This window comes from Penicillium soppii (assembly GCF_028829465.1).
Source record: "Penicillium soppii strain IBT 18220 chromosome Unknown utg000007l, whole genome shotgun sequence".
Taxonomy (NCBI): Eukaryota; Fungi; Ascomycota; class Eurotiomycetes; order Eurotiales; family Aspergillaceae; genus Penicillium; species Penicillium soppii.
The window spans coordinates 2,984,997-3,005,122 of record NW_026643237.1 but is presented as its reverse complement, the minus strand read 5'-3'; the positions used below and the strand labels follow the sequence as shown (position 1 = coordinate 3,005,122).

Here is a 20,126-nt window from a genome sequence, read left to right as displayed (position 1 = left end):
GGATATGAATTTAAAAATGCAATGTGTTGGGAGAATTCAATAATATTATCTTCATTCCAAGGCTATCCTGCTAGATTGGTCAATGTAATGAAGTATTCACATTTCTAAAGATACGTATGTACTCTGAATGAAATCGCTGGATGTTGAATCGCTGGATGGTAAAAGAAAAGGGCGAATCATGAACGGGAAATGCATATGGACAACATGTTAAAGGTTTGCATTAGCTTTGAGGTGGCCGCGCGATTCTGTCGTCGGATTAGCAGATGACAACCAGCGAGACAGATACAGCAACATACCATTCCAAGTATCCAGCGCAGCCTTTTCTGCGTCCCAGCCCCAGAGGAATTCCTGCGTCCTACGATCGGACCATTTATCCGGATTATTACCACTGGCCGAAGCCTGGAACTGCGCATCTCGGGCAATTTGCTCAGGTCCATCTGGCAAGTGTAACGTGACACGATTCTCTGACCCAGATTGTTGTACTGTCTCGGCACGCTCCTTTCGAGACTTCTGGTAGGCACTCAAAGCCAGCGGGATCTCTTCGCGAGAGGAAATAGCTGACAACACAACGCCAAGTGCGGCGGCGTCTTCAACAGCCTGGGCAGCGCCTTGAGCAACGTAAGGACTACAATATTAGCGATCTGACAAGCTATGAAAGGAGTCGACTTACAGCATGGGATGACAAGCATCGCCAATCAGAGCAACGGATCCCCGTGTCCATGTCCGGAGCGGGTGATGCAGGCACAGCTTCCACTCCAAAACCTCGTCGTCATCGACCAAATCTATCAGCTTCCGCACTTTACTATCCCATCCATTATAGTTGTCAACCATTTCTTGCTTCGAGCCCTTGGTCGTCCAGGACTCCTGCACGCCATGGCCGTCAGGATGGAGCAAAACGACATTGTAAAGTTCATGCTTGCGCACAGGGTAAGCGATAATATGGCGGGAAGGACCAAGCCAACGAGTCGCCTGCGGCTCGTCAATGAGCTCTTTTAATTCGGGATCTTTCTCCATAATCTCGCGTGGCAGCATGATACGATACGCAGCATCACCAGTGGCAACTGCTTTGATAGTCGAATCCTCGAGCAGCTGGCTGCGGATCGTGGATTTAATGCCATCTGCGCCAATCACCACGTCACCACGGACGATATCGCCGTTGGCGAGCGTCACGCTTGCGGAGCTGAATTGGACGTCTGTCACGAGCGAATTCTCGCGCAACTCGACGTTCGGCAGGGCAAGGGCCCGGTCGATGATGGCGTTGTGCAGGTCTGCGCGGTGAATGACTACTTGCTGGCCGAAGGTCTTGTTCACCGGCATTGTGCCTAACAATTTACCATCGTCCCATCTACGGACGTGGATGTGCTCCAAGGCTACATCTTGGGCGTGGATTAGGTCCGACACGCCCCATCCTAGAGGGAGTTAGCCTAGGTATTAAATTTGGAGACAGGTTGACTTACGATCAAATAGGCGGAGCATGTTTGGGGACACTTGAATGCCGGCTCCAACTTCCATGAGCTATTGACGGTGATTAGTTTTGGACGTTGAATTTGGAATCATTGAGTCATACCTTCGGGGCAGCTTCGAGGACAACAACATGATGTCCTCGCAATCCCAATGTAAGGGCTGCAGCCATGCCGCCAATGCCTGATAGTCAAATACTGTCAGCTGAGGTCATTGTTTGAAGAAGCATCACACTTTATGTGGCAATAGCATACCAGCACTATCTAAGGTCAGTATATCATTCTGTGATGCAATCCAAGGAAACTTACCCGACGACAATAACCTCTAAAGGAACATTTGCTCGTGGCACCTCCATGCTGACAATGTACAATAAAAAGAAGACGCCGGGATGCAACGATATTCGAGAAATATAAAGATAAGAGAAACCATTGAAGTACGAAAATATCGACAGTATCGACTTTACTTCTATTCGCCCGGAAGGTTGCCGTCCCACCCGTGCCAAAGCCGCTACGATTCGGGAAAAGAAAGACGAATTTCCCAAAATTGCACTCAAATTTCTTTAGTTTCGCCCCTCTTCTCCACACGGGGAATGGAGAGAGCATTTTTATGCATACGACATATGAGAAATGACCTGGATTTCTCGGTACTTGGCATACTCAGCCCCACGCCAGGGCTTGATCTCCGGATTTATTGCTTCTTTTTTTTTTATAACAATTTGACGAACCCTCTTCATGTATCCTTGTGCCCCCAATATCATATTGAAAATTCCATTGGATCTGAATTCTATTAATATGTGTAAAGTCCGGAACGCCGAACAACGTCGGCAACAAAAAAGGCCGATCGGAAAACGGACCAGACACATAACATTATTGGCCGAATATGTTGGACTGGAGAACTTCCGGCTCTTTGAGGAGCCTCCATCTGCCGATGGCTCCAGATGTTCTCCTTTCTATCGCTTATTGCTGTATCACGTCTTTGTCCCCGCGAAATTGGATTTTGTGATCATTAATAGTCTTGGTCTGGTGATGCTAGTTTGCGGCTTCAAAGCACTTCGCCGGCAGATATTGCTTGGGATTAATGCCGATACTATGTCGTCGCTATATCGCAGTGTCTGACTGGCTCGATGGAAGTCGGGGCTTGTGAGCATTGCTCCCTGAATTGGAAACCAACTAGCTCACGGAGTATACTAGTTATTGATCTCATTGATTTTCATTGAGCTTAGTTGTCTGTCACATTGATCCTATTATTAGAGATAGTTCACCTCATCCATTCCTTACTGTCGGACCAAGTTACTCTTCTGTTCAGTATTCTGGGCATAAATACCTAGTTATATATGTAGACGTACATTCCCCTACACCGACCTCGCAGCAAGATCCCAATACTGCATGCATACTTTCTATAAATCTGCTTGTACCCCAAATCTAGCTACACTAGCGTGCGCCGTTAAGACGTGCGCCTGCAGTCTCCACAAGGGGTCTGAGGCAGAGGCCGATCATCGGCTTTCCTCAACCACATTCTTTGCCGGCCACTATGAAAAATGTGACCCGAACAAGCTTATATCGAACGTGACCACTGCCTAGACTTGTCAATGTCCCTTGGTAGTATCAACTATGCCCGCCGAACATTTATCGCTCGCCAATCAAACATGCGCCCCTTGCACTGCATACTACGACAAACAAAGTAACATTCACCTAGCCTTGGCTTCTTCATAAGAACAAGAAATCAGATCCAAAACTTGGAGAAAGTCCGCTGATATCCATAAATACGGCACGAATCCCCGAGAGCGAACTCAAATAAATCGAGTCTCATAGGGAAAGACCGACCAGCACACGGCACGGGCCAAAATCCCCGATATCAGTCCACTGGAAAACTCTCAGATCAGCAACGCGGTCAATCATGAAACATAGACTGTTTTCTATGAAATCAAATATATCCACCAGATTCTCCCATAATCCGCTGTGAGCGCCTCGCCCTCAATGCGCTGCAAACGGAGATCGGAATAAAAGACCATCCAGACCCTGATCACTGCTCCATCCGCCACATAACCGCGCATCCCGAGGTGTAATTTGTGCAAATAAAACAACCCACGTCTCGGAACCCATATTTGGCACCTTAGCATTGTGGATCTCCTATACGTGGCCTTGTGCACGTCTTGTGAAGATCTCCATACTGGTAATCTATCTTATCAGACCATCTCTAATCCTGCAATGACAATAAACAGCCACCTAGCCGCATGTATATACGGGAAATGAGCTTAGCCACGCGCCTTAATTAATTATCTATGATCAATGTGGGGGCTGTTTCGTTGGAATTGTGTTCTGCTCGCCGGAACTTGAGATCAGATGCGATAGACTCATGGGCTTTTTTAGTATAGACACAGAGATAGTAGTCAGAACGTAGCGGTAGGAAATTGGCAGCATTTGTTGGCTGACTTGTTGTTTCATATCGGAATGAGCGCTCTGTGACAGGCGCCTTGTAATGAAAATGTATGTCGGTTTCAGTTATTCATGTCAATGCACTCCTGGTGCTGAAGTTGTTTGAAAAATCAATGCCCAGTTGTCCTATGGCCATTCATACGGCCATTCCTCTATGGAAGGCTTGGATGATCAAAGCGAAGATGGAGCTCAAGCTTCCTGTCTACTCAGAGTATCTGTTAGGCGAACAGGACTATCGAGCTAAGAAGGTTATCATCCCTTCCTCTGAACTCATAAAGCTCGAACGATAGATTCTAGGTTAGACTGACTGCAAAATTCCCCGCCGAAATATAACGAGCTTTGACAGATCACAACAATCCATTCTAGCAGATTCGGGTTGCTTCTTGCTTAACGGGCTGGACATACTCGTTGTCCTTTATATTCTCCTGCTGGTTGTCGTCATCAAAGAGGGCTTTAAGAGGGGCAGCGTAATAGCCTCCCGAGGCCGTGTGCAGGTAGTCGCGGAGTCAATCTTTGTTCCTGTTGTCGTAGAAATTCTCTGATTGGGCAGAAATGTCAATGACTTTTTTGAAAAGGATGTTTCGATCGTACTTCCAGTTGTTGTATCGCTGGGCAAGATCGTCGAAGTCGCGGAAGCTAGGCTAGCTATTGAGAACATGTGCGAGGTGCTTTGTAGGTCCTCGATTGATGCGAGAAAACTTGATTTGGAACTAGAGCCTGAACGCCTTCCGGGAGTTTGCCATTTGGGTCGGTGTTGATTTCAGCTGGGTTTTCCAGTTCTGGGTCTGTGCCGTCACTATACGAAGGTTCAGCCATGTTTTCCGGCGAAGTCTTCGCCACAGTTGTCAGAGTTCAGCTACTAAGTCGACCATAGGATATTTGCGGAGTAAGTTTCCTAATGCACATATCGAAACTGACATAAAGCTATTGCTAACTATGCATGTGTATAGACACTAGGGTCAGATGCTTAATTTAATATAGGCTGATGCGTTGAGACCTTGATCAAGTGTTACTTCGTAGAAGTAGTATCATAACCTGTCAGGTAAAACACTCACTTTAGATTCCATGTAATTAGATATCTCTTACTCTTACTTCCGATTTCAATTAGTTACCTCTCAATCCTGCTTCTAGATTGCTTTAATTGACGAACACATTTATTTATAATTATGTAGTGATAAATTTGGAAGTGGCCATCTCGAAGTGCAGTCATTTGTTCCAGTCGTCAAAAATCGTCCTCAGGCATGTTGGCGACGCGAGATTTCACGAAGCCATCGCCCAAAAGTCTCGCGGAACTGTTGGAGACTCTTCAACACTCTTGGATCCTAGGGGATCACAACATGAGAAGATGACCGAGCCGCCTTTCAAGTCCTGGCATTCTTTAGTGATGTTTCGGTATCATTGAAGCCTGCGACAGGAGTTTCCATGTTGATAGGTGTTGGGTATGCTTTAACGCGAGATTCCTGTTAAGGAAAATAAGTATATTAGAAAAGAAAAGAAGAATATGAAAAAAAGCTCAAAATCAATTGCAAATAACAAGAAAAAGGTGGCATGTGGACGCATAACTCTTCATTCGTCAATCAGTTCAGTGTCATCAGAGTTCATAGCGTGTGGATGGGTATCCATGCAAGGGCATGAAGGAATTGTGAATATATATACAAAAGATATCTGTCGAGTCTGGGGTGAGTTAAGACGTAAACATGAGTCGTAAGCGGCTGGGACCCTTCTTTTTCTCCTTAGGCCGTTTTTCGGTCTCGGAGACAAAGGTGCCAGCCTTGGATGGAGCCCGACTGGGAGCTTTGCTGGGAACTCTGGTGGGTGCCCTGCTTGGGGCTTTGGATGGGGATTTCGACGGGGCTTTCGACGGGGCCCTGGAGCGGGAGGAGCTTCGACCGAGGAATCCCGAGGGCGCTTCGGAAGGAGCTCTCGATCGTCGTTCGTGTCTTTCTGGGGGTGCCTGTGTGGGGGCACGAGTTGATCGCGAACGACGAGAGCGGCGCGACGAAGCGACCGAAGCTTCCTCGTCGAATTTGAAGCGAGGATCGCGCCGTGCTCGAGCGGTGCTCACGTTGATGCCGGACATCGTTGCTGCGGTGGGAGTGATGAGCTCGCCATCGACGGATGTGCCGACGCTATCGGCATGATGGTCTGCGACGCCGCGTCTCCACATCTCTACGGAGCTGAGGGCTTCTGTGTTGAATTCCATCATTTCCTCAATTTCGGTCTCGGGCTCGGGCTCGGCAGGCGTTCCGTCTTCCCCGACAGGACCACCTTTAAGTCTTTGGATAATCTTGTATCCTCCGAACATTACCACCGTGGCACCCAGGCCTACACCCGCAGCAATGAGGAACTGAGGGCTGGATAGGAGCGCGAAAATGGCTGGCGCGGCTGCTTTCATTGAGGTCAGTGCGGTAGGCGCCATCTTGCGCGCGAGATTGCTGATCTCTGCTAGCGTCAGGGCGACGGCGGCCATGGCATCAGGATCCTTCTGTAGGTGGGCGATAGTGGCAGTAGCACCATGTTGCATACAGTGTGCTTCTTCTAGCAGCCACTGGGCACGGTGTACCAGACCATCGAGCTGTTTTTGATCATTTTGAGGGTTGGGTGGGGGGTATTTGGATAGGGCTGCAGGGGAGGCGTCCCCGTATGCAAGGTCCATGTCAATATGCGCATCGGATCTCGACCGAGCCGTCATGGGGCGAGGATCATCTCGGAGTGTGACATCATGGTGGGTATGACGACGAGCAATTGTTCGGGTATCCCCGTAATGTGAACTTCGTCGCGATACAACGGTCCGTCCATCGTCGTAGTGGGATGGAGCACGACTGCGGCCTCCATGTCGTGACCTGGCACGACTTCGTCCTGAGACTACCGTGGGCGCGTCCTCGATTTGATAACGGGCCAGTCCTTCGAGGGCTTGCTGCTCTGCGAGTTTGGCGTTACGCTCTGATTGATAGCCAGCTTTGCGCTCACGATAGGCATTTTTTGCATGGCTAAAGACACCGAAAAGTTGCTTACTCTGATAGCTGTCAGAATGCGGGGTTGGATATTGGAGATTGGAGATTGAAGATTGCGGATCCAACTTACTGTGCTCACAACTTTACCGGACTTGTCAATGACCGCGATAGTCTGACCAAAAGGTGCCATGGCAAAAAAAAGTCGTTGAGACGACCTCACCGGAGCAAATCAATCATCCGATGGCTAAGATCGACGGGATAAGGGAGCGGTGTAGGGCGCTCAAAAAAAAGGGAAATGCCCGTATAGATCGGAAAAGTGAAATATCAAAAGAACCGATAGTGAACCAGGGTATTAAAGAAGAGGCAAGGATTTTTCCAGTGCCTTAATAAGGCAGTTGGGTTTTCAACCCCAGCAATTAGCGCAAAGTTCGGTCGGAGGCGTTCCAATGAAGTGTTTTAGAAAGTTGATGCAGTAGGGAGGCTTGGGTGGGGAGCTCAAAGCGCATCAAGTTGGGCAGAGCAACGATCAAGGATGGCGGCAAGATGTATAGGGCAGAATAATTGGGTGCCACTTAGGAAGGCAGACACGTATCACCGGGCTGGGCAAGTTCGATGAGCTCACATCACATTACAACATATGGAACAGTTGGGCGGCAGAACTCGATCTGCGTTATCAACATGCACGATGACTGTGCCGTGAACGTGAGCAGGCTTTTTTTGTCCTTTTAAAGGACCGGGAAATATATTTAGATTCGGGAGGATCAGGAGAAAAAATCATCCTCCGATGACTATATTCTCAGGTACAATAGTGTACATTTTTTCTTTTTTCTTTCTTTTTCGCTTTGTCTTCTGATTGATTGACAAGGGGATACTCCGTACTTCGGGGTCATTAGTTCGCAAAGAGCGGTGACATCTGACTGTTGATTGGTCCACGAAGTCACCGCCACTGTGGCTGGTGTCACATACATGTGGCGGTGCTACTGAGGCTGGGAATAGTTTGGGAGTTTCCCTCCTTTTGGTTCTCATTTTCTCAGTCTTTTCTTTCTCAATCTTCTTCTCCTATTTCTCTATATCCTCTTAACTATAGTGATTTCTCTTCGATGATGCTTCAAACTCAAGAATGACGCCATTACTGTTGTATCACTTGATTCCCAATGGGTTTAATGATGTATCATTATCACTCAAACTATTCACCTATGGACAACGTGGACATATTATTGATCCTAGATGGGCACCTGCAGGCCAGGGTATTATTAGTCTGGAATCGAAGAGAGATCAGGGGGTTTCTCTTAAACACGTAGCGAGCTTGGGAACATGGTAGATGCGGTCACGGGCAGGGTAGAGTCTTATCTTTTACTTTTTTAATAAATTGAGGCTGTTGTAGATAATTATCTGTGAAACTTTACTTTGTCTACTTGTCTTGTTCATACTATGCTGGAAGCCGATTTTGTTCATATTTGATAATACTTGAATCACCGATTTATAGAAAACTACATGTACTATGGTCGTCGAGAGTCGTCGTCAATCCAGTACCCTTTTAGTTCGACTATTGTGGGATAAAAGGTATCGAAGGTATGTCTAAGAAATCAAGTGTCTCAAGGAGATGCGACCGAGCAATACTTAACGCTCCCCAAATAGAGAGCCCAAACTTGAAACTAATTTCAGCATAGACCAGTTTATGAAAGGGATGCCAGGGGTGGTGAGTCGAATATTTTCTCGATGGTGCAATGTTCTATATGCTTAAATGTTTCTTTTCTTTTCTTCTGTCCCATTGCCTTATTATATCTTTTCTACACGATTTGTGTTCGTTATAAAATTTTTCGAATGTTTTGAATCTTCATTTTCCCCAGAATATGGAGACGTGAATCATCAAAAAATTCCCGCGATCTGTTTGGTTCCGCCCGCAAACACCTTAACATCCCAACTTCACCCCGAAACAATTAACTAAAATGGATTTAGTTGAGTCAGAGAGTGCCTCAGAACATGAGGATCAGAGATCCATTTCTGATCCTCTATCTCCTCCATTTAACGATGCAGGCAATGCCCATCCCAACAGTGACTGCGGCATCGGCCACCGCGTTCTGGCCAGTCGCTCCGTTCTCGCTCTAGCCGTTGATGAGAATTGCGTTTTTGCTGGTCTTCAAGGGGGTGATATAGTTGTAAGTCGGTTTTCTCTAGGGCACTATCTGATTATTTCGTGTTTTCTTCGGTCTGTGTTGCACTGCCAAGACTCATGGCTGATGATCTCAACAGGCGTGGTCCCTCGAAACATATGATCTCGTGCTATCTGTCCACGCACACAAGGAGAGTGTGCTCAGCCTCTATCTTTCCGAAGATGGAACTTTACTATTCTCCAGTGGCGGCGACTCCGTTGTCAAGGTAAGTCATGCAACACTAACTGCGATGACTCAAAACTAATGGCTTGAAATAGGTGTGGTCCACGGCAACGTTTGAACGTATTTACTCAATCTACTCCCACCATGACGTGGGCGATATTTTCACAGTAGTATACTCATCTGTCAACCAAACTATCTACTGTGGTGCTCAGAACACAAGTATCCAGGTACCTTTCCTTGATTTACCGCTTATTTAGCAATATCCTGACATCAGACAGTGGTGTGATCTCTCCGAGGAAGGGTCAATTCTGAATCAAGCATCGTCTGCCCATCCATCCAAGCGGACGCATCGCTTCTTTGACTCTCGAGGGCCAGATGGTACTCGCGCCCCGGGGTCATCCGATGGTGCTGTCTCCGATGGAGGTCGCGTGCTGAGCTTTAAGCGCGATCACCACAAGCTCTTCGCGCACCATGGCTATGTCTACTCTATGCTACTTGTCAAGGGATTGGTCGAGTCTTCTTCATCCGAGGAGGTTTTGTTGACAGGTGCGGGCGATGGAGTAGTGAAGTTATGGCGTGTTGGCCAGCAGCCCGGCGGGGCTCCGTCTCAGATTGCTAAATTGCAAAATGGAGACCCTGTCCTGTCTGTCGCAGTCGAGGGATCACTGCTTTACTGCGGTCTTGCAGGTGGCGCCCTCAATATCTGGAATTTGGACTCGCAGCAGCTTGTTAAGCGGATCACTAGACACACCGGAGATTTGTGGGCTGTACACGTCATCCAAGGTGTAGCTATCTGTGGAGACTCTAGTGGAACAGTGAAGGTATGTATCTAGACAAACTTTCTACTGTTGGATCAGTACTGACCGAAGCAGAAATTCAACTCGCGATTTGAAGAAATTGGTGGCTGGGTTGCTCATGAGGGGACCATGCTGGCTTCCGCAGCCGGCCGGTTCAAAGACCGTCAGATTTATGCCACCGGTGGAAACGACAACTCCGTTGGAATTTGGGACTTGACTGAGTTCTTCATGACACAGGAAGAGCTACCGCCAATCAGCAATGGTATGTTCAATAAAGTCATTCAATTTTCCATCACTAATATCCATCAGATGAAATGGTGAATAGTCTTGCCAAGTTTGTCTCCTTCAAGACAATCTCAGCAAGCCCTAAATTCTCTGGTGAATGCAACCAGGGAGCAGCTTTCTTGCGGCGACACTGCAACTATCTCGGCGCCAAGACAAAGCTTTTGACCACTGGGGAGGATACTAATCCTATTGTCTTTGCAAGATTCAACGCTACCGCAGCCGACAAGGTTGACAAGACGATTCTTTTCTATGGCCACTATGATGTCGTGGGAGCCGAAACGAATCGGCCCAAGTGGAGGACAGATCCGTACCAGCTCACATCTATCAATGGGTTCCTCTACGGCCGTGGTGTTTCCGATAACAAAGGGCCCATTTTGGCGTCCCTCTACGCCGCGGCTGATCTTGCCCGAACTAAAGAACTGCGCTGCAATGTCGTATTCCTTATTGAAGGCGAAGAGGAGTCTGGATCTCAAGGATTTCACCAAACGGTGCGGGAACACAAAGACCAAATCGGATCCGTTGATTGGGTCTTGTTGGCCAACAGTTACTGGCTCGACGACTACAACCCCTGCTTGACTTACGGACTCCGCGGTGTCGTGCACGCCAACCTGGTTGTTACAAGTGAACATCCCGATCTTCACAGTGGCATTGATGGCAGTACGTTGTTGGATGAACCGGTCAAAGATATCACCATGCTTCTGTCCACCATCGTTGGACGCAAGGGCAAGATCAACCTGCCTGGATTCCACGACGCCGTTCGACCCCTTACAGACGCCGAGCAGAAGCGATTTGAGGCTATCGCGGACGCGTTGCTGCTTCAGCACCCCGAAATCCCAGACAGCCAGGCCCTTATCAAGTCACTTATGCATCGCTGGCGTGAGCCTGCCTTGACCGTCCATTCCATCGAAGTCCCCGGGAGCAAGAGCGCCACGACGATCGCACGACGAGCCAAAGCAAGCCTGTCTATCCGTATTGTGCCAGACCAACAAGCCGACGAAGTTGCAGCTCACCTTACAGCCTACGCTCAAGAGCAGTTCGCCCTACTTGACTCGCAAAACGACCTTACCGTTGAAATCACCGGCAAGTCCGATGCCTGGCTCGGAGACCCAGACAATGAGATTTTCGCTACGCTGTCAGAAGCAATCACCGCAGCCTGGACTCCAGGCAAAGAAGACCCGAAGCATCAGTACCCCCAAACCTTGCAACCCACTCACACCCGCTCAGCCAAACCAAAACCCAGCGGGGGCCCAATTCCAGACCTCCGTCGCCAAGACTCATCCGACAGTCTCGCTTCTCACTTCGAGCGGGTAATCACATCGACAACGTCCTCCTCCGCCGGCAAGGAAGCCGCACGCAAACGCTCCGCGCAAGCAGGCGCAGCAGTACCTACATCCTCCACCCTCACGCAAGCTACACCGACATCTGAGGAATCGGTCGCATTGCCCATCCGAGCCAAGTCCGAGCCTGAGGCAGGAAATTCGGAAATTGAGACCTCGTCCCGCATAGTGAAACCCATGTTTATCCGCGAGGGCGGGTCCATCCCGACAATCCGGTTCTTGGAAAAGGAGTTCTCAGCCCCCGCGGCTAACCTGCCATGTGGACAGGCCAGTGACAACGCGCACTTGGATAATGAGCGTATGCGTATCGAGAACTTGTACAAGAGCCGGGAAATCTTCCGGTATGTGTTTGCCAATTTGGTGAAATCGTGAGGGGAATGGTTTAAATGGTAGATTTTTTCTTTCTCATCTGTGTAAACTATAACTCAATAACTTCGCATCTGATGTGTGTATTGAGCTTGTGTGGCTTTCCTCACATGGTCAATTACGTCTATAATGTAGCTCTAGACCAACTTTGTAGTCTGTGCTCGAGCGAGGGCAAGTGCAAATTCGTTCTTAAGCCCGAACAGCAGCCGCCAACTATCGATTTCTAATAAAACCGGATCTGCCCGTTCTAAAACCATCCCGAACATTCTAGACCAACCCTCGGTAGATCGCAGTTGACGTTTGACAGTCTCACAGCCAGGAGAAAAAACCCAACCCCCCGAGCGGACATTCACCTTACTATTGACCCCTATTAACTCCACCAACGCCCATGTTGTCTCAGTCCAACCCGTCCCGGTACCCCGCATAACGACCGAACCGTCGAATCGTTAGAAAAAGGCAGATGGAAGGGTATGATGCTCGATGAAGTGCGGAGCTAGAGCATAATATGGGACTTTTGCACGACAATCGGAACCCGTCCATACAACGCATCAGCACTAAGAACTTATATCCAAGCCTCGTTATGAGGGGCACGCTCGATCGACCATCCAGCCTGGCGGAAACTCGGATCTAGGCCGGATAGAGGGTTCCGTGCATGATACTGGTTTTGATTGGGGTGGGCGAAGTACGTGGTCGTCGTTCATGGTGCGGATGTTGGTTTTGGTCCGTTGGACTGGGCCGGAATTGAGTTCCTGGATTGGTTGTGGGAATTTGGAGGATGTACAAGGGGGAATGGGGAATGGACAGGAAGTGTAAACGGGGATGTGGGGTGTGTTCCCTTTTTTTGGTGCGTTGGCTATGGCGTCTGGCGATTGCGATTGCGGTGGAGGATTGGATTCCCAGAGGGGCATTTAGCAATTGAGAAAGGGAAGCTTGGAACCTTGAAAGCTTTGGCAATTATTTGAAATGAGATAAATTCTGAGGTGATCCCACATAGTTTTGATTACAGACTTATACTCTCATCTTACTCTCTAATTCCACTGAACCACCATGTCCACAATGACCTTCCCACTCCCGTTTCAGAAATTCCTCTGGAAGCTCCTCGACCTGGTCAAATCCTTGGTCAATATGGGGAGTATTTCTCATTCTGATATCTATTTGTTAAGCCGAGATGCAGTGGAGACAAAACGGTATGTTCATATATTTTACTATAGTACACACGTTGTATGTGTATGCATGACGTCGTTGTGTTGTTTTCATATTTCCTTCATTTGTGCTTCTCTACACTTTATCTTTCTCTTCATTGTTTTGTACACTTGATTTTCTTCTTTTTCAATATTCTCCCCTTTCTCTGCGATTTAATTTCCGAGTTGTTCCCACTCAGTATCTTCTTCCCCTGACACATTTGCATTATGGAGCCTGCCTGACCCGACAGTTTGGCAACTCCACTGCAGTTTTCTTCACACTAACGCCTTCCAGCCTCAATACTCAACATCGCTTTCTTGTTGCCATCTCCGGAAATAATATCATACATCCCTCAATCCCTAATAATATTAATTCTATCGCCGATTTGGGCACTGGCACTGGGTACGTTCACTACAAAATCCAACATTCAAGATTCAAAAACTAACCTACCACAGTGTCTGGCTCGAAGATGTCTCCAAAGTCCTACCTAATAAATCAGCCGATCTGCATGGTTTCGACATCTCCTCGGCTCAATACCCACCAGACCATCAAATCCGCCGGCCAGGCCAGAAATCAATCCCACTAAGCGTCCACGACGTCCTCCGCCCATTCCCCAAAGAACACCACTCCCGCTATGACCTCGTGCACATCCGCCTCCTAACAGCAGGACTGAAAAAAAGAAGACTACGCGACTGTGCTCGCCAATGCACGACAACTGCTAAGTATGAACCCCTCCCCTCCTCACATCATATCCACCATATATCTAACCAAAAACAGGGCCAAACGGCTACGTCCAATGGGAAGAAGTCGACCACACAGCTTTCTGCACAGACGCAGTCCCAGAAGCAGCAGTCGTCACACAGTTACGCCAATCAGTAATAAACGCCATGCTGACATTGGGCCTGTGGCCATTTGCCCCGAAACGCGTGCACGAAGAGATCTCCGCGGGCGGGTTCTGTGATATCGTGCATGAGACGTATACTACGACGGGGAAGGAGCATTTGCGGGGTGTTGCGCAGAAGTGGGTGGATGGCGTTATGAGGGCTCTTGTACCGCCTTCCATGGTTGTTACTGGGGAGGCGAAGAGTGAAGCGGGGGCGAGGGAGATGGTTGAGGGGTTGGTGGCGGAATTTAACGAACACTGTGATCATGCAAGAGCTATGGTAAATTTTGGGGTTGTGGTTGGCAGGAAGGCTGATTGATTGGGCTGGATCTTGGCATTGAGTTATTGTGTTATTGGGTGGCTTTCTCTATTATTTTGGTCGTTGGCTGTGGCATTGGGCTTTGATAATTGTTTTCCCAGGTAGCGTATTGTTATGGAACCTTGGAATGGACTCGGGTACTTGTTTGACTCGAATCGTTTGCAGGCGTAAGATGTACCAAAGTGTATGGACTGCAGAGTTAACTGCCTGACTCCGGCCTGATTATACATTTCAGAGGTATAGACTTTAACAAGCAATTTACCTCCATCTCTCATGAAATGAGACCTATAATACGATACCAATCTATGTTTGCATCACCACAAACTTAGGTAATTTAAACCATTGATTGACTAAACCGGAAGACAAATCGGAAGACAAACCGGACGCAAATATCAGATTTCTCCATGATTCCTTGGTAATCTCTCACTTCTGCTTCATAAATGTTTCAACTGATGAATTTTCGTCTCTCTTGACTACAGGATATGGCTACGCAGCTACTTAAGTATAGAGAGGGCGGCGAACTATGTGGGGGCGATGCCCTACCTTTAATATGTATCCTCAAGGTCACATCTAGAAATATCCGAACGTCCAAGTCCCAATAGCATCAGCCACCTGCCTACACATGCAGGCAATTAATTGCCAACGAATTAAACAAGATCATCATCTCATCAATCTCACCGTGACTCATTGTAATTTTGCGCAATGGCGCCTCGGCCCCACTTGCGGGGTCTGGAAGAAAAAAAAAAAGAATCAGATATGGATTTTTGAAAAGAGACCATCAAGTCCTTTCAAACCAACTTTTCACAAGTATCTCGCCATGGAAATCCAAGAACCACCGCCCACAGGGCGAGGCAAACTCCGCGTCGTTGCCATCATGGTAGCACTTTCAGTACGAGACCCCCGCAAAACCACGGACTTTTCTAATTCCCGATCTAGTTGTCGATGTTCATTGCAGCATTAGATCAAACAATCATGGCTACAGCAATCCCGTCTATAGCGGCGTATTTCCATTCCGCAGCCGGATATACCTGGATCGGAGGTGCATATCTTCTTGCTAATGCAGCGAGCGCCTGTATTTGGGCCAAACTTTCAGATATCTGGGGTCGCAAGCCGATTTTGCTGTTGGCTGTTGGCTGGTTTTTCGTTAGCTCGATCGTCTGTGCTACGGCTACCAGTATGGAGGCTTTGATCATTGGGAGGTCATTCCAGGGTGTTGCCGGTGGTGGTTTGCTGCAGCTTGTTACGATTATCATCTCTGATTTGTTCAGTGTCAGGTATGAGTCTTGTCTAAATTGTGTGGTTGGGCACGACTAATGGAGTTGCAGACATCGCAGTTTGTATCTTGGCCTTATGGAGGTTATGTGGGCTTTTGCTGGTGGAGTTGGCCCATTGCTTGGAGGTGCGTTCTCGCAATATGTGACTTGGAGATGGACCTTTTGGATCAATTTGCCCATCTGTGGTATCACGTTCGTTTTGTTGTTCTTCTTTTTGGATGTGCATAATCCCAAGACGAAGATGATGGACGGGTTCCGGGCGATCGATTGGTTCGGCAGTCTTTCTGTCCTCGGACTCACGCTCATGCTATTGCTTGGATTGGACTTTGGTGGTGAGACATTCGCCTGGAAGTCTCCGCAGGTGATATGCCTGATTATCTTTGGGGCTTTGTGTTCATTGCTGTTCATTTACAGCGAGAAGAAACTGGCCAAGTACCCATTGATGCCTCTGGACATCTTCGCTCGATTTTCAAACATTGCTACTCTTTTGGTGGCTTTTGCACATGGGTTTGTCTTCATTGCCGGGGAATATTACATGCCCCTCTATCTGCAATCTGTCAAAGGCTCATCCCCAATGCGCTCGGGAGTGCTAATCCTTCCGCTCGTGGTGATGGAAGCATTCTCCGGAATGTTGACTGGAGCAATCATCCACCGCACAGGCCGCTATCTCGAACTCATCTGGGCCGGCTTTGTTTTGATGACAGTCGGAAATGGCCTATACATCAACCTCGACGTCGACTCATCGATTGGCAAGATTGTCGGCTACCAAATTCTCGGCGGTTTGGGCGCCGGCTTCCTCTTCCAAACGCCAATCATCGCCATTCAGGCCATGGTCTCCCAAGCAGACACCGCCACTGCCACAGCAACCCTTGGCTTCATTCGTAACATGGCGACTGCATTTTCGATTGTTGTTGGGGGTGTCGTATTCCAGAACAGCATGGGTGAAAAGCAGGCTAGCTTACTGGCTTCCGGTATGTCTGCAAGCATGGCGGCTCAGATGTCTGGCGATTCTGCTGCTGCTAGTATCGAGTCGATTAAGAATATTACCGACCCCGCGCAGGTGCGTGCGGTGAGGGAGGCCTTTGCTTGGAGTTTGAGGAACATGTGGATTCTTTACACGTGCATGTCTGCTGTTGGAATTATTTTCTCGGCTTTCATTTTGAAGGCTAAGTTGAACAAGGAGCACGTAGAGACCAAGACGGGGTTGAACGTGGAGAAGACGCCTATTGTTGAGAATTTGCAGGCCGCATAACGGCTACGCATACCCATGTTCTGCATATCATATTTCATGTTATTTATTTTGACAAATCGTACACAACATGATGACGAGATGTAAAACTATCAGGTTTCTCTCACTTTTGATTACAATTGTCTTACTGCGTGTAGATAAAAAGGAAGTATGACTTCATCAATCGAATGAATTTTCAATTGAGACTGAGAGAAATCCGAGGGAGTTCCGACAAATCTCTTCCCATTATACTAACCAATATTATTCACATGACTATGTGCAACCGGCAACAATATATCCACGATCCAAAGGAATGAACAAGAACAAACCGAATAGCGAATCAAAGGGAGCGAAACAGAATACACCAACACATCATTATTGCGCAGAACACGCGCCACCAACAACACACAGCACAGGCAAATCCGCAACACTGTTTCCAACCCAGATCTTAATGCCCTGCCCATTAACAGGCGCCTTCCAATCCTGCACGACAACATCCCACACACTGACATCCTTCCGAGTAATACTCAACGTAACAGTCTCACTCTGGCCAGGCGCAAGCTCCTTCGTCTTCTCGAATTGGCGAAGTTGCAGGGCAGGAGTATCACCCAGACTGGAAGGTAACTCAACATATAGCTGAGGTACAGCCTTACCGGTCCGCGTGCCCGTGTTCCGGACCTTCAGCTGGACAGAGAAGGCAGTCTCGAAGAGCGCGGGATTCCCACCCTGCCCGCCTCCCGCCCGTGGGGCTGCGTGTGGCTCGGTGCTGTAGCCATCAGGGTACGGGTATTGCTTTGTCGCTGTAATGGACTGCGGGTTGTCAAGGTAAGGGTAGAGGTAGCGCCAGATGCGAGTGGAGGTGAATGAAGACCAAGCGACTTCTGAAGCGGCGGGAATATCGGTGCTGTAAGCTGGCGTGGGGGGTTTTGTGGTGCGTACATGTGGGTAGGCTGTGTCCAGAGGTGTGATAGTTGACAATAAAGGCTGGGAGAAGTTGAATGTCGTATATGAGAGGCCATGGCCGAAGGGGTATCGTGGTGTGATGTTGGCTTTGAGGAAGTGACGGTAATCGATGTACAAGCCTTCGGTGTAGGTGTCTTGAATTTGACCGAAGGGTTGACTGATCAAGCTCACGCTGTCTGGGTAGTCGTCCTCGCTGCGGGGAATAGTGTATGGCATGTGTCCGCTTGGGCTATAGTCACCGAAGAGCACGTCGGTCAGGGAGTTTCCAGCTTCTTGACCGGGGAGATGAGCCACAAGCACAGCTTTGACTGATTTCAACTCGATCCATTCTTCCATTAAGATGGGCCCGACAGTGTGAATTATCACGACAACGTTGGAGAATTTTGCAGCTGCGGCTTTGACGAGATCATCGCCGTTGTGCCAAGCGTTCAAGCCGGCCTCGGTTCTATCTCCGGGGTTGCCGTCAACGGTGATGTAATTCTCGCCTGAGTCCGCGTTGATAAAGACGAGAGCAATATCTTTGGCAGTAGCGGTAACGCTGGAAGGGAAGGAATCGGTGATATGGAACTCAACATTGCTGGTGATGTTTGCAATGGCCTCCTGGGGTGTGTTAAGATAAGGCAACCGAGCGGTCCCACTGCCCCAGCCCATGGTCAGAACGCCCTTGTTGCATCCTTGATCTGTGCACGAGTTGAGCCCATCGGGGTTTCCGCCGGCATCGGTTCCGAACACCTTGAGAGAGTCATTGCGGCGAAGAGGAAGAATATTCATGTCGTTTTTCAGCAAGGTGATTGCCTCACGGGCAACCTTCCGGACAGTGACATTGTGGTTTCCTTGTACGTCCACGAATTGATTGACAACACCACTCGGGGAGAAGAGAGCTCCGGGGTAAAGAGGCCCCTCCTTGTCCTGGGTGTTGGTTGAGAAGTTTGGCAGGGGATAATCTTTGTCTTGGCCAAACTTGTACCATGTAGCAACGATGCGGGTGACCTACGCGCTTGGTTAGAGGTGAAGGAATTCAGTCTATGACAATTTGCTTACCATGTCATTGAGACGGTTCACAGGTACACTTCCATTCAATACTGAGCGCGAAAGCTCTGGTCCCCAATAGCTATCTCCAAACAACGGCACGGCTCCATCGCCAGGCATGGCCATATCCAAACCAGCCAGTGCTGACGGAACTCCCGAATAATGACCCAACCAATCAGTCATCACGAATCCTTGAAAACCGAGTTCATCCTTCAGAATGCCATTCAATAGCTTGCTGTTTTGACTGCAGCTCGAGCTGTTAACCTAGGACATGTCAGTAGCCGACCTCGAAGCACAGTCGAGCCAATCTCACATCGCTGTACGCGGTCATCAAAGAGCCCACGCCGGCACGAACACCCTCGGCAAACGGCCAAAGATAAAGTTCATGCAGTGTGCGGTCATCAATATTGGACGAATATCCCTTGGTGACAATGCTGCTCATGCGATGCATTTCCTGCTCGTTGCCAATGAAATGCTTGATAGCCGCAATGGCTCCGGTACTTTGCATTCCCTTGATAGTCTCTGCACCGCCAAAAGCTTGCAGAGCAGGATCAGCACCGAAGCCTTCCCAGTTCCGTCCACCGCGCGGCTTACGGCCAAGCGCACCAACGGAGGGACCCAATTGGATGTTCACACCCTTGCCACGGGCCTCTTCGCCGATTCCAACACCACGCTCATACATGAGGTCTTTGTTGAATGTTGCGCCTACCGTGATACCAGGCGGGAAGGCAGTATTATGATCTGAATTCCGGATTCCAAGTGGGCTGTCTTGTAGACAGATGTTAGGGATGCCGAATCGAGGGACGCTACCTGTTTGGCCCACACAAGGGCCCATGAAGAATCCTGTCCCCGTGGTGAGGTTGACTTTCTCAGCGAGCGTCATGTTAGCGACGATATGCTGCGCCTTTGAATAGGCATCAGTCCAATCGGCAATCCATCCTCCCGGCGGGGTAGGATAGTACGGAGGTGATTCATAGCCCTCTGCTGCTCTCTGATGCAGATGATTCGAGTCTTCGCCTGGAACTGGGGAAGCCAGGAGTGGAGTGAAAAGAGTGACTAAAGCTAGCTGTGCCCAAGGAGCCATGGCGTTCGAGGCCAGATTCCGAGCGATATAAATAAACAAATTTGAGAAATGATCGTATTAGGGCCAGTAATTAGAATGAATGCATAATTTCCCCAGATTTGAATCAACAGAATTTCAGATTGACATCTGCAGGATTATAAGAAGAAATTAGGGCGTATCGGGAAGTATCCAGGAACAGGTAAGGAGCGACGCC

At 48.7% G+C, this 20,126-nt stretch overlaps 7 protein-coding genes across 7 annotated transcripts; 3 read left to right on the top strand and 4 right to left on the bottom strand.

Moving 5' to 3' along the window:
• Positions 1-207: 207 nt before the first annotated feature.
• Positions 208-1,816, bottom strand: N7529_010397 (putative salicylate hydroxylase; the record flags this gene model as incomplete). The annotated part of the gene is made up of 7 exons (XM_057245924.1): positions 208-245; positions 297-625; positions 671-1,409; positions 1,458-1,515; positions 1,568-1,644; positions 1,716-1,720; positions 1,770-1,816. The coding sequence occupies 7 exons, from the start codon at positions 1,814-1,816 to the stop codon at positions 208-210; spliced, it is 1,293 nt and encodes a 430-aa protein (XP_057094187.1).
• A 2,586-nt stretch (positions 1,817-4,402) lies between these two features.
• On the bottom strand, positions 4,403-4,712 carry N7529_010396 (uncharacterized protein; the record flags this gene model as incomplete). The annotated part of the gene is made up of 2 exons (XM_057245923.1): positions 4,403-4,537; positions 4,596-4,712. 2 exons carry the CDS (start codon positions 4,710-4,712, stop codon positions 4,403-4,405), a joined length of 252 nt encoding a protein of 83 aa, XP_057094186.1.
• Positions 4,713-5,580: 868 nt separating this feature from the next.
• Positions 5,581-7,040, bottom strand: N7529_010395 (uncharacterized protein; the record flags this gene model as incomplete). Its single annotated transcript, XM_057245922.1, has 2 exons — positions 5,581-6,912; positions 6,981-7,040. 2 exons carry the CDS (start codon positions 7,038-7,040, stop codon positions 5,581-5,583), a joined length of 1,392 nt encoding a protein of 463 aa, XP_057094185.1.
• A 1,759-nt stretch (positions 7,041-8,799) lies between these two features.
• N7529_010394 (glutamine amidotransferase subunit DUG2) lies at positions 8,800-11,977 on the top strand (the record flags this gene model as incomplete). The annotated part of the gene is made up of 6 exons (XM_057245921.1): positions 8,800-9,009; positions 9,104-9,229; positions 9,282-9,413; positions 9,465-10,007; positions 10,059-10,245; positions 10,293-11,977. 6 exons carry the CDS (start codon positions 8,800-8,802, stop codon positions 11,975-11,977), a joined length of 2,883 nt encoding a protein of 960 aa, XP_057094184.1.
• A 1,041-nt stretch (positions 11,978-13,018) lies between these two features.
• Positions 13,019-14,355, top strand: N7529_010393 (putative LaeA-like methyltransferase; the record flags this gene model as incomplete). The annotated part of the gene is made up of 4 exons (XM_057245920.1): positions 13,019-13,158; positions 13,448-13,555; positions 13,609-13,847; positions 13,931-14,355. The coding sequence occupies 4 exons, from the start codon at positions 13,019-13,021 to the stop codon at positions 14,353-14,355; spliced, it is 912 nt and encodes a 303-aa protein (XP_057094183.1).
• Positions 14,356-15,172: 817 nt separating this feature from the next.
• Positions 15,173-16,881, top strand: N7529_010392 (MDR family MFS transporter; the record flags this gene model as incomplete). The annotated part of the gene is made up of 3 exons (XM_057245919.1): positions 15,173-15,244; positions 15,292-15,629; positions 15,681-16,881. The coding sequence occupies 3 exons, from the start codon at positions 15,173-15,175 to the stop codon at positions 16,879-16,881; spliced, it is 1,611 nt and encodes a 536-aa protein (XP_057094182.1).
• Positions 16,882-17,232: 351 nt separating this feature from the next.
• On the bottom strand, positions 17,233-19,933 carry N7529_010391 (beta-glucosidase; the record flags this gene model as incomplete). The annotated part of the gene is made up of 3 exons (XM_057245918.1): positions 17,233-18,810; positions 18,862-19,113; positions 19,163-19,933. 3 exons carry the CDS (start codon positions 19,931-19,933, stop codon positions 17,233-17,235), a joined length of 2,601 nt encoding a protein of 866 aa, XP_057094181.1.
• Between the last annotated feature and the right edge of the window lie 193 nt (positions 19,934-20,126).